This window comes from Nannobrachium achirus, assembly GCF_963921795.1.
Source record: "Nannobrachium achirus genome assembly, chromosome: 18".
In the NCBI taxonomy this organism is placed as follows: Eukaryota; Metazoa; Chordata; class Actinopteri; order Myctophiformes; family Myctophidae; genus Nannobrachium; species Nannobrachium achirus.
This window is the reverse complement of record NC_137825.1, coordinates 46,590,512-46,604,955: the sequence shown is the minus strand read 5'-3', so window position 1 is coordinate 46,604,955 and position 14,444 is coordinate 46,590,512. Positions and strand designations below refer to the sequence as shown.

At 40.6% G+C, this 14,444-nt stretch overlaps 1 protein-coding gene across 1 annotated transcript in view; it reads left to right on the top strand.

Moving 5' to 3' along the window:
• The window catches only part of LOC308303813 (guanylate-binding protein 1-like), a gene marked incomplete at both ends in the record, with an annotated part of 38,952 nt that extends 25,861 nt beyond the window's left edge, over positions 1–13,091 (top strand). Inside the window, 4 exons of the mRNA XM_080748312.1 lie at positions 1,321–1,557; positions 6,149–6,279; positions 6,839–7,051; positions 12,990–13,091. Coding sequence (XP_080604438.1) covers positions 1,321–1,557; positions 6,149–6,279; positions 6,839–7,051; positions 12,990–13,091 — 683 coding nt within the window. The remainder of the gene's footprint in view (positions 1–1,320; positions 1,558–6,148; positions 6,280–6,838; positions 7,052–12,989) is intronic.
• Positions 13,092–14,444: the final 1,353 nt, after the last annotated feature.

Genomic DNA, 14,444 nt, shown 5'->3' with positions numbered 1-14,444 from the left:
CACTAGTACCAATACAAACTCGGGAAACTCGGGGTTGACACCATATGTGTTAAGAGGGGACACCAGTTCTAGAGTATGAGTTGACTTGTTGACTGTGATGGAGGGAAAAGTTCTAAACAAAGAGAGTTGAATGAAATTCCTTTCTCCATGTCTCATTTCTACCACGTCTGAACCTACAAGTTAAGCAAGTATCCTTCAGTATTACACAAAAACATGAAATATATGTGCTTAAGAAATACATTTGAACAAGAAAATGAAACCAAATGTATGCAACAAATGCAAGATGTTGTGATTTCCTTCTCACATCACCGAATTGACCATTAACTATTCAGCTGGACAGTTTGTAATGTCGTACAAATTATCAATGGAATCCTTGACCATCAAAGCATAGTTGTAGACATCACACATTCTGTATTATCAAGTATGGTTCAGAAGATAAGACGCAAAATACAATTTCTGGTAATGGCGGATATTAAAATGGCCGCCATGGCCACCAGGGGGTGTTTTTTGTGATGGCTCCATATCTGACAATGTTCAGGGTCCCAAACTGTACAAGTGTACCAAGTTTCATACTTTTATGAAAACGTGAAAAATGTTCATACAAAACCGGCGGACTACCTCAAAACATCACCGAATTGACCATTAACTATTCACCTGAAGAGTTAATGATGATGTACATGATATCAATGGAATCCTTGACCATCAAAACATAGGTGTAGACATCACCTATTCTGTATAATCATGTTTTGTTCAGGAGTTATGATGTAAAATACATTAATTGGTAATGGTGGAAGTAAAATGGCTGCCCTGGCCACCAGGGGGCGTTTTTGCGATGGCTCCATATCTGACAATGTTCAGGGCCCCAAACTGTACAAGTATACCAAGTTTCATACTTTTATGAAAAGGTGAAAAGAATTTGGACAAACATTCGGACAAAACCATTGGACTTACACACAACATCACCAAATTGGCCATTAACTATTCTTCTGAACAGTTTATGATGTTGTACATGGTATTATTGTAATCATTGACCATCAAAACATAGGTGTAGACATCATCTATTCTGTATTATCACGCTTGGTTCAGGAATTATGATGCTAAATACATTAATTGGCAATGGCGGAAAGTAAAATGGCTGCCATGGCCACCAGGGGGCGTTTTTGCGATGGCTCCATATCTGAAAATGTTCCGGGCCCCAAACTGTACAAGTGTACCAAATTTCACGCTTGTATGAAAAAGTGAACGATTTTCGTCTCAATCCTACGGACTAGTAGCACAGTTCACTAAAAGTAAAAGGTATTGTGTTTCATTGTTTTAAAGGTACAGAGAATAAAAAGAACAGCCAGCTCAGTTCCTGCCTTCGTAAATACTTCCCGTGCCGTTCGTGCTTTGTATTTGAGAGACCGGGAAACAGTAAGACACTGAAACGAATGGAGGAACTGACCGATGGTGACCTGGACCCAGAATTTGTTCAAATGGCCAAAGAGTTCACCAGACACATCTACACTAAATCTGAAACCAAGACCCTCGGAGATGGCATGAAGGTCACTGGCAGATGTAAGTGGAATTCATAGTTCCAGGGCCTTTTTGTGTTATGTTTTTAGTGTAGGTTTCCTGTGTTTTTTACTATTTTAAAACTTTGTTAAAGGAGAATTCCAGTCTAAATAGGTGTTTTACCTTCTTTTGTTGTTATTTTGTTTCCAAAAAAAAAAGAAAAAAAAAAACTCGTCCAGGTGTTGTTTTTTATCAAAAATGCATTATTGTCCATTTTGGTTCGAAATCTCATCTTGTGAGACTTCCGAATCATATTAATAGGAATTGGAAGTCCAAATCGTATTAATAGGAATCGGAAGTCTTGTGAGAAGAGATTTTGAGTGTTGGCAGCATAAAGGGGAATTTCGGTCAAAAACAACTTTCCTACCTTTAAAATGATGATTTTTTCACATATAGGATCAGTTATTATTCCGGTTATTTTTCTCGCTTCAAAGTCCATTTTTTCGCTTTGTATCAGTCTCTGGTGCTCTTGCTAGCTACGGGAGGTATTGTTTCCACGGGAGCATCCATGTTTGTTGACGAAACTGTGACCTTTCAACTCCGCCTAGTTGGTGCAATCCCGGCTCTTGCCACTAGGGCGCATACTAGACCAGCTCCCTTCTGCTGTTGTTTGCTTTGTGAAGAAAATCATTTGTAGTGTGTTGTCTGCCTCAACAAAGGGTATACAGAAATAACTCACACCTACAGTATGTACATATCAGCCTATTGTATCCTTTTCAAAAGAAGAGGACATAGCTGGAGCTTTTTGATGGAATGCAAATTAGGGTCGTTGTCAACCCCAAAACAACCCCAAAAGGTGTCTTGAATAATGTAACAAATGCTGCGGTAGAGATACATTATAATGCAAGTTAAAATACTAGACAAGCCAGTCAGATTAGGTTTACAAAAGGAGGATCTTCTAAATACATGTGTCTTCATATTTGCAAACTATAGCTGTAACTACTATGCATGTGTCGGCCAAAATGGACAATAATGTTTTATTTTTATTTTTATGCTACAACAACACCCGGAACAGTTTTTTGGAGACAAAATAACAACAAAACAAGGTAAAAAAGCTACTTAGACCAGAATTCTCCTTTAATACTTTACTCCAATCAAGCAATCAATCTTTTCGTCACCTTATTGAAATAATGGCCCAAGTACATTTTCAGAAAAAAATTATCCAAAACTAAACTATATAATAATCATTTCTCTTAAAGTATAAAGAATGTCTATTGACATAAACACATCAACACTGTCTGTCAGTTATGTAATATTATAAACATGACTAAGGCCAAACTATTTAATGAATGACTCCAGACTTAGGCAATTTATTTTGGCCCAAGTCACACTTAAAATAGGCCATTATAGGGCATCGCAGTTTAAGCCCCGCCCGTCCTCACTCTGGACCCGGAAGCGTTTTCCCCATTCATTTCATCCATAGACATTTCATAAAGTATATATTTTTGCATGCAAGGATTAATTAGAAAGCTGAAAAAGGGTAGGGTACAACTTTGTACCCTCGTCTTTTTTTTCCAGCTTATCCTCACAAGCCAGGGTGGCTTTGTCAGAGGCTTAAAAGACGTTTTAAAAATGTCTATCAATGAAATGAATGGGGAAAACGCTTCCGGGTCCAGAGTGAGGACGGGCGGGGCATAAAGTGCAGGCACCGTGCAATTTACCTTGTAAAACTGTTGACACATGACTCTAAAAGTCCCCCTAAGTATTTTCTTTTACATATATTTGAGTCATATTACTTTGAAAATACATAGTTACATTTCAGGTTTATAAAATAATAAGACTGCGGCCATGTTGGGAAATAACTTGGGAAAAAATTTTGCCGCGTGTGAATGATGAGACAGATCGCTCTTGTATCTGTGAAATGCTAGCTGGACACGCCCATTTCCTGATCATCACAGCCGCACATCATTGTAGAGTAGACACGAGCAGTGGTGGAAAAAGTACTAACATTTTGTACTCAAGTAAAAGTATCAAAAAATAAAAATAACTCAAAATTGTACTTAAGTACAGTACTTAAGTAAATGTACTTAGTTACTTTACAACCCTGCAATGACTGCCGGTGTCGGCTCACCTGCAGTCATTGCAAATCAACTCAATACACTACCCCACCAACACAAAGGAGGAGCTGTCTGCAGTCCATCAATCCAGTCCTTCTAGGCCTCAAAGTACCTCAAAATTGTACTTAAGTACAGTACTTGAGTAAATGTACTTAGTTACTTTACGCTGCACCCTCAATGCAGGGCAGCCGAGAGCGAGAGCTACTCGCTGCTCAATCTCATCCTCTCATAATGACCATAGTTTAATGTTTTATTTTAACTCTATTCTAACTCTTCTAATTGTGGGCTCGCCGTAGGCGAGACTATGTTATCCTCATTATTTATAGAGTGAGTTCCGCCGCATATTTCCGCCGCAGACAGTTGGCATTTTCTGCAGAGCCACTAACCAATGAGGTGGCTATGTTATCCTCCACTAGCCAATGAGGTGGCTATGTTATCCTCATTATTTATAGAGTGAGTTCCGCCGAATATTTCTGCCGCATATTTCCGCCGCAGACAGTAGAAAGGCAGAGCCACTAGCCAATGAGGTGGCATGATTGTATTTGAGTTCCGTCGCAGACAGTATAAAGGCAGGGCCCTTAGCCAATGAGGTGTAATTGAGGTGTGGAAAATCTGGGAGTGGTGTTAGCTGGGGTATTGGTTGAGCTTTACATGACAATTAACACGTCACTTTTGGGGGGAAATATATAATGAGTTCTGCTGTATATTTTTCAGGAGGACTGGATAATGTTGTCTACATAGAGAGAGTAGAAGATAGTTTGAAACAAGGAATAATACGCAGACAGTTTCCCATAAGGCTTGCATTTGCATGTACAATACACAAGGTTCAGGGCATGACAACCTCAACTGCAGTAATATCACTAAAGAATATCTTTGAACCTGTTATGGCTTACGTAGCTCACAGTAGAGTTAGCTCTCTCAGTGGATTACATATAATTGATATGAATGAGAATACAATCCACTCAAATCCTGAAGTCACTAACGCCCTTAATAAGATGACACAAGTTATCTTTGAAAACATAATGCCAATTGCTCAGAGGACACAAACTCTCAACGGTCATGACACTCTAACCATAATCCATCATAACACAGAAGGACTAGCTCCTCATATCGATAATATAAGATATCATCATGAGCTATGTTTAGCAGATGTATTATGTCTTACAGAAACTCATCTACAAGGATCATTTATTAGTGACCGCTTCCATTTAAAAGGTTACACAATGTTCAAACGTAACCGAAAATGTATTTAATTAAACATTTTTATTTCTATTTTATTTCTTTTTAAAACATTTTTTTTTACAAGCGAACAGTATCTCTAGATATTATTAACTTTCCCTCACAAATAGGTGCCCTGTCCCCTATTTATCTTATTTTGTCATGATTTGTCCCAGGAATGGGAAAGAAAACCTGCATAACAATTCACCAAGTCACATGGCTTGTTCCTCCCGCACATGAAGCCCTCATTCTGGGCATGATTGTAACAAGCCAGCTGTGAAGTCAAGACCTGCCCCTCGCGACTGCAGAAAGTGTGCAAGCTCTGTTTCACCATGAATACAGCGAAATCAGTCAGGTCGTTGGTCATGGTCGCTGACAAAGTTATGTATTTACTATATATAATATCGTAATTCCACAGCCTGATTCCCCACTGGTTCCCATTCATTTAATGGGGTTCACGTGACCAAGATTCCCAAAGTGACACGCTGTTTTGACTCATCACTTTCCGAGGTGGTTGGGTGGTGCCTCGGGAGTTGGGACCTCCTTCTTCAGACAGCTCCCAATATTAACACTTTCAGGGTATAGTTGCATTGGCAAATATTTTCACAACTATTTCACAGTTCTATGGACACAAAGTAGAGCCTGTTCTGTTACTTTTCCTCTAAAATGTGATGCCCTATACTAAAAGGTGCAAGCACATCATGATCCTTCAATTAGGATATAACAGAGGTGGCCAGTGTCATGAAGAGCTGATTTAAGAAAAAAAGAAATGTCCCCAAAAAATTACACAGGCCATTATTTTAAGAAGGTGACAATTTGAGGAATTGCACTTTGTAATCAGTGAGCGTCCTCTGCTCACTAAGTGTTTGTAGCTAGACTGCAAAAAAACATCAACATACTGCAAATAGACGATAAATTAAAAAAAATCTAACGTCATGTTCCATGTTAGTCATCACTCTCTGATTTATCAGTAGTTGAAGATGAACAGACCTTTCAGACGGGGCGGGGGGCAGTTGACACGCCCTATTAATTCATTTTCAGTGAGAGGCAGGCGATTATTTGGGACACGCAGAGAAGTTGAGGAGCTGAGAGGCAGGCAGGCGGGTAGGCGCGGTCCTGTGAAATTGTCACGCGCGTGCTCGTTTGTGCATACACTCACAGGCGCCAAGAGCTGGATTGTGGTTATCTTTGTGAAATACCGCCCGGCGTTTACTAGCAGAGCGATTGTGTTTGTGTCTCCACCGCGGTGTGATCCCCACTATTCCAAGTGAGAAAGCCTTCTGTAGGGTGTTTTACTGAACTGTTCTCCCTTCCACCAGGGCTTGGTAAACTGACAGCCGCATACGTGAATTCAATCCGTAATGGAGAGATTCCCTGTCTGGAAAATGCTGTGGCTGCTCTGACTGCGATTGAGAACGCCAAAGCTGTTGAGCAGGCCCTGGCCTGCTATGTACAGAAAATGAACTCAATACACTACCCCACCAACACAAAGGAGGAGCTTTCTACAGTCCATCAATCCAGCAAGAGAGATGCAGTGGCCCTTTTCATTAAACGTGCATTCAGAGATGAAGACCAGCAATATCAGAGGAAGCTTGTGGTATGGGCTGTAAATCATTATTTTTCACATCTTGTGACACAATCACCTATGCATATCTGTCTGTCTGTCTGTCTGTCTGTCTGTCTGTCTGTCTGTCTGTCTGTCTGTCTGTCTGTCTGTCTGTCTGTCACAGTGATTACTCAACACATTTATAAAATATTTCCTTTGAATTTCAATTTACTTAGTGTGACTTTTTTTCTTTGTTTCAATATATATATATATATATATATATATATATGTGTGTGTTTAGTATGTTTAGGCGCACAAAAACACAATTCATGTGTGAAAAGAAGATATAAAATAAGTCCTTGCATTTCCTTGCATTTCAATAGGGCTTCGCACTGCTCGGTCGCTAAAAATTATTCATCATCATCATCATCAACATCATCATCATTCTGTTATGTTTTTTTAGAGAGCACTTGAGGGGGAATACAACCAGATCTGTGAGAAAAATGTTCAGAAATCCAAGAAGGCTTGTGAACACATCATCAAACGCATCTTTAAACCCCTGGAGGACCACCTGAAAGGTGGTTACTACACAACCACTGGAGGATACAACAAGTTCGCCAAAGACATCAAGATGATGATTGATGAATACAACTATGAACAGGGCAGAGGAGTGATGGTAAGATGGACAGATGAGTCCCTGCCTACTTCAGATGGAGTGCTCTAAATAAATTGAGTCTACACTGAATACAATTTAACAATTAGTATGGGTTTGTGTGTGTGTGTGTGTGTGTGTGTGTGTGTGTGTGCGTGTGCGTGTGCGTGTGTGTGTGTGCGTGTGCGTGCGTGCGTGCGTGTGTGTGTGCGTGTGTGCGTGCGTGCGCGCGCGCTCGCGTGTGTGTGGGTGTGTCAAAGGCTGCAGAGGTGCTCAAGACATTCCTGGATGAGAAGGCAGCAGTTGGCCAGACCATATTAGCAGTGGATAAACGCCTCTCTGAGGCAGAGCGGAAACAAAAAGGTAAAATATGAATTAGTTCATATTAATTCGTTACATACCAAGATTTAAATACTGTAGATACTTTCACACAGAATTGTAGTGCTTTCTGTTTTACATGGTATATAAGGTATTTAAATGCCCAGGGCCCAAACAAGAGTAGTGATAATGCATGCAAGTTTGAAAGGGCAAGTTTAAAATTGACTAATGGTAGGGCGGATGGATGAACCTCTGACGTCACTCTGACTCGGATATATACCATACCATATACCATATAAGGAGTTCCCAATGCAGTGATGCCCAACTACGGAGTCACAAGTCAAGTCACATGTATTTATAGCACATTTACGACATCGCAGACTCGATGTGCTTCAAAGAAAATGAAAATAAAGACAAAAAATATATCTCCTTGAATGGGCCATTCTGTCTGTGACATCAGTTACTTTATTTGTACGGATCGATCCATGCTCATACATTCCGCATTAAAACAGACAGCGTAAAATGTACGAGCACCGCTCATAAACAAATTGCAAATGTCAGCAATGAAACAAAATGAACACAATTACATATAATTAAATGTAAAAATGTATAACAGACCTTAAATCAGCTGGTATAGAATGGGTGGTACCATAGTGGTTTGTCTAACCTCAATGTGTCATCATCAAATCAATCAAATCAACCTTTATTTATAAAGCACATTTACACAATCGAAATTGACTATACACTGTACAGTGAAACAACACTCAAAGTCACTCTTTTATCACAAAGCTTATTCTGATAATATATAACATGACCAATTATCTTTGTCTATTGAATACAGAGGCAAAAGAAAAAAGAGAGCATTTGGAGAGACAGGCACGAATCGCCGCGGCAGAACTCCATGCCTCGCAGCTGCGGGAGGCTGACCTGAAGAGAACCCAAGAGGAGAAAATCAGACAGCTCCTAGAGCAACTTAAAAGGCAGCAGATTGTAAGTGATATCAATAGGATTCCTGCTGGGGACGCTGTAGGCGTTGGGGGCATGTTCCCTCCTCTGTGTCATCAGTGCCCATACCCTAGGTGGGGTTGGCAAAAGGGCCATTCTGTGTGGAGTTTGCATGTTCTCCCTCACGAAAAAATGCAGTAATCCTGGTCTCTATACTGCCTCCCCCTGGCCAGCCAGGGCACCTGTCCAACCCGGGAAACTCCCCCCTGTCAGGTGAAAAGAAGCAACTTGGACTCCTCATCCATAGAAGGAAGCATGAGTTCAGTCCGTTGTCTCCCCAGGTTGACAGAGGGAGTGTAGCGCACAGAATTACTTTAGATAATTGACACCAGGAGGAAAATGGGTTACACAAAAGGGAGCGTAGCGTTATTAAGACGTTTGATAGTTCGACGTCACATTCGTCCGACGCTGGTGAATGCTAACCTGGTGAATGTCAACCTGATGAATGCTACTATGCCTAAACCTAACCCTAAAACCTAACCCTAAACTAACCCTTAGTCAGACTAATGGGACATCAAAATATCGAGATTTCACCTACAAAAGAGAAAAAAAAGTATGGTTTTCATATGGTGTCTTTTATTTATTTGGGTACAACAGGTTACATGTATCATATCATTGTTTTGGAATTTCAATATAATTGAATCCCCGTGTCCCTAGTTTTTTCCCTTTTATAACAAACACCACCTACACAAGACAAGAACTTACACAACATAAAACAAATGCAACAGAATATACATGAAATAAATATATATATATATACTAGTAAGACACCTCAGGGTGACATGCGACCTCGCCCTAAAGGGCGAGGTCGCGCCAATTCTTGACTATCTGGCCAACCACAGTGTTTCTCTGACGATTCTAGTTGTTATCATTCTGGGGGGAGTTTGTTCATGTTTTTGTGAGGGTATCAACCCTAGGAGACACGGGGAGAACATGCAAACTCCACACAGAAAGGCCCTATCGCCAACCCCACCGAGGGTGTGAGCGATGGGGCCTAAACATGGAAATGTGGAGAACACTATATATGGAGATAGTCCAGTCCATCATGTCATAATGGGACTACCGTCATAGACAGTAGCCATTGTTAGGCCGGAGTCAATGGCTGTGTCTATGACGGTAGTTCCATATGACATATTGGACTAGACTATCTCCATATATAGTGTTATCCACATCTCCATGTTAGGACTCATATATGGGCATAAAAAGTATGTCATGTGACATCACTTCCTGTACAGACAGTCAGCCATTGACTCCGGATTAACAATGGCTACTGTCTATGACGGTAGTCGCATATGACATATTGGACTAGACTATCTCCATATATAGTGTTATCCACATCTCCATGTTTAGACAGCCAATGACTCCGGCCTAACAATGGCTACTTTCTATGACGGTAGTCCCATATGACATGATGGACTGGACTATCTCCATATATAGTGTTATCCACATTTCGTGTAGCCGCCCTGTACAGGAAGTGATGTCACAACTCGCTGACATCACACTGACATCACAGAGGATACGGAAGGACGGTCACGAGGATACGGAAGGAAGGAAGGAAGGACACTCAAGCGACACGATTCTTCAGAGTATATGCGACCTTCTAGTAAGACACCTCAGGGTGACACCTCAGGGTGACATGCGAGCCAATTCTTGACTATCTGGCCAACCACAGTGTTTCTCTGACGATTCTAGTTGTTATCATTCTGGGGGGAGTTTGTTCATGTTTTTGTGAGGGTATCAACCCTAGGAGACACGGGGAGAACATGCAAACTCCACACAGAAAGGCCCTATCGCCAACCCCACCGAGGGTGTGAGCGATGGGGCCTAAACCTGGAAATGTGGAGAACACTATATATGGAGATAGTCCAGTCCATCATGTCATAATGGGACTACCGTCATAGACAGTAGCCATTGTTAGGCCGGAGTCAATGGCTGTGTCTATGACGGTAGTTCCATATGACATATTGGACTAGACTATCTCCATATATAGTGTTATCCACATCTCCATGTTAGGACTCATATATGGGCATAAAAAGTATGTCATGTGACATCACTTCCTGTACAGACAGTCAGCCATTGACTCCGGATTAACAATGGCTACTGTCTATGACGGTAGTCCCATATGACATATTGGACTAGACTATCTCCATATATAGTGTTATCCACATCTCCATGTTTAGACAGCCAATGACTCTGGCCTAACAATGGCTACTTTCTATGACGGTAGTCCCATATGACATGATGGACTGGACTATCTCCATATATAGTGTTATCCACATTTCGTGTAGCCGCCCTGTACAGGAAGTGATGTCACAACTCGCTGACATCACACTGACATCACAGAGGATACGGAAGGACGGTCACAAGGATACGGAAGGAAGGAAGGACACTCAAGCGACACGATTCTTCAGAGTATATGCGACCTTCGGTCGCAAATACAAATACTAAAATTACAAAGCAAAAAGGAGGTCACATAGAGAAAGGAAGGGGTCACATCAGCTACAACAGTCCACAGACATGCCTAGTTTTCCCTCTATTGGTGTGGCAGTGGATCACTGCCCCAGCCAACATACCGGTAGGTTGTCAGACATGTCATTTTAATCACTATCTGTCGGGAGAGGGGCAACCGTGTCAGATGGTAAGTGATCAAGTAGAGGTTTCCATATTTTGGTAAAGAAGTTCTCATTGCCTTTAGACCTAGCACTCAATTCTCTCCATAGGTAAGATATTATATATATCCCGGTACCACTGTGCCACTGTTGGTGGTTTATCCATAATCCAATTAAACAGAATGCATTTCCTGGCCAGAACTAACAATTTTTGGAGAACCATAACATTAGATGAGTTCAGGTTCAGGGATAAGGGCCGATCTGGAAAGCTAAGAAGAAATAAACCTGGTTTCATCTTGATATTACATTTAAAAATATTGTTTATCTCTTTGGAAATTGAGTACCAGAATTTGAAAATTGCGGGACAGTCCCAAAAGCAGTGCATACATGTACCAGTTTTATCTTTGCATTTAGAGCATACTGGAGATCTTGTGGGGTCAAACTTGTTTAAAATGTATGGTGTCCTGTGTTGTCTATGTAGAATTTTGTATTGAGTTTCCTTAAGTCTGTTACAGCAAAATGCTTTACTACAGGAAAGAATGCTCGCCTTCCAGTCGGCTATTTCATATTTAGTTTTCAGATCCTTCTCCCAGCTTGATATTACATTATCTATGTTATGCTTATTCCAGATATCCATGAACTGACAGAAATATGAGATTATGGGCTCTATTATGATCCAGGTCTTATGCCTTATGCCTTAACTTCTTTGCCTTTTTTTTTACTATCATAATAGAGCCCAACGCCTTTAGGCTGTGAAAACTGAATGAGACATTCATCTAGCAGACTTCTAACCAACCCACCAGGGGGGAACACCATTTCAGTTTGTATGAAGTGACGTATTTGAAAAAAAAGCATATAAATGATTGTAAAATGAGATTTCCCTCCAGGCCCTTACTGTATTAAAGATAAAAGATTTTTTAATGCTGGTAACGACTTTGTACTGTCAGTCAGTAGACTCAACAGGGTTGCAGGTGAACAGCACCACGCATCTATATGGTTACATGTTCCACTGATATAATCTTTTACCCATTCATGGATGGTCTGTGCATGACAGGCCAGGTTAAAGTTTAGAATGTTAGGGAGTGCTAATCCACCTCTCTCTTCAGGAAGCTGTAGTGTCTTAAACTTAAGTCTGGGTTTTTGACCATGCCAAATGAATTTGGAAAGATGACTTTCTAGGCTCTTAGCTACCTTTCTAGTTATCCACAGTGGAAGCATTTGTATAGGGTATAATAAACGTGGTAGGATGTTCATTTTTATAAGATTAACTCTACCTAGCCATGATATAGGAAGATGAAGCCATCTATCCAAGTCAGCTTTTACTTTTCGCAACACTGTGATAAAATTCAATTTAAACAGATCCTGTATATTTGGGGAGACCATTATCCCTAGATAGGTAAAACCTGCTGTAGACCACTTAAAAGGAAAAGTTGTAATATTGGGTGGATCAGTGGTGCCACCTACTGGCATTGCTACAGATTCAGATTAACCTTGTATCCTGATTCAGGACCAAAAGAGTCAATTACTGACAAAATGGCCGGGATAGAGGTCTCTGGGCTGGAAATAAATAATAAAATGTCATCTGCAAATAAAACGATTTTAAGCTTATGTTTTCCCACTTGAATACCGGATATGTCTATATTGCTTCTTATCGCCTCTGCTAAGGGTTCGATGGCGATCGCAAACAAGACTAGAGCGATGAAAGCGGATCTCCCTGCCTGGTTGATCTGGCCAGTTTAAAAGCTGGTGAACGTGTCCCATTAACCACCACACTAGCACTTGGAGAGTGGTAGAGAAGTCTTACCCTTTTATAAAGGTGTCACCTAATCCGAATTTATCAAGAGTCCCGAATAAATAAGGCCACTCTATCCTATCAAATGCCTTTTCGGCGTCAAGTGAGATGACGATCATAATGGTGTCTGTGATGTGTGGGCGATACCTCTTGCCTGGCGGTTCCATCTTCAGCATCCTTATCCCTGTTTAGAATGTGTATAATAATTTTGAAAGTGTATAATAATGTGTTATTTCAGGAGTGGCAGAAGAAAACGAAAAAAGCTGAAGAGGAACACGCACAGCGGTTGGAAGATCAGAGGCGGGCTGCTGTAAAGGAGAAGTTCAGTGGTGTGTTCTAAATTTTTATCCCCCAGGTTCCCATTGTTATTTTTTGTGTTGAACTCCCCATAAGGGAATCTTAGATCGCCTCAAGAACTGTGTTCCAAAATTAAACAAACATATGTTGTTTATCCATATTCATCCATATAAACAACATATGGATATGAAGCATCGACTAAAGGTGGAAATGTACACATTTACCCAAAGAGCAACATAATTAAATGCTAGAAATCGGTCAAATAAAACCCAATGACTGCATTTCCCATGAATGCAGCTGCAAGGGAACAGTGATTTCAAACCCGGAAATGTAGTGTTTCCGTCAGCTTTATTTTTCATTCATTTCTTATCCAGAAATAGCCTACCGTAAATTCTCTTATAGGAACCCGGGCTATTATTTGTCTCAAGAGTAGCGGGCACCAGGCTCTTGTTGGAAGCAGGACCGTATAAGAGACAAGGCTTTTATTCCTATTTCTCAAAAATATCAGAATGATTCAGATCAGATTTTTTTATTAGATACCGTATTTTTGGAAAAAAATATAAATATTATATATTATATATTAGGTTATTTATAAAGAAAAGCGTTTTTATTGGAAAATCATCATAGAAAGGCTCATACAGAGATAACATTCTGCTGTATTGTATTGCATTAACCAATTCATACTGAAAATCAGCTCCTCATAATGTGTATCAGAATAGAATACAGTCCACACAGCATACTGCTGGGGAATAAAAAAACACTACATTTCCCATTCATTGAGCTTCATTTACTGTTTGGATTAAACTTCCACGCTAAAGATCTCATGTGCGGCCGTCATCCACGCCGATGTTCGCGAGGACTACGCACACGCACGCGCCCCGGTAAGTTGCCAAAGTCATCCGTCTTTGCCAAACGGAACGTGAAATGAGCGGCGTCCAAATATCGCTGCGCAGTTTGTAGACAGTGTACGGTAAATCACCGTAACAGCTGGCTTGGGATGTGAGTGACAGTCAGACAGAGTGGAGAAAGGTACTCCTGAATGATACGTAACGTAAAAAAAAGAGGAAAAAGGAGGCTCTTATTGGAGCGTCGGCTCTTAATTACTTAATTCAATTGCGCACCCGGAAATTAAAGCAGGTCCGGTTCTTTATTAAATATAGGATATTATTAGAGCATTTACGGTAGGTAGGTAGGCAGTATAATGTAGGTAGACAGGCAAGAAGGAAGAATGGTAGGCCTTTATTGTCCCCATAGGAAATGCAGGTGCTGTGCAAGTATAGTGTAAACATACAAACAAGTACACTAGAGAGATACAAGTAAGATTAAAAACCCTGTAGCTATCTGTACTTGATCTGACTTGGTTATATCACTAGTAAATATGTACATACTGTACATC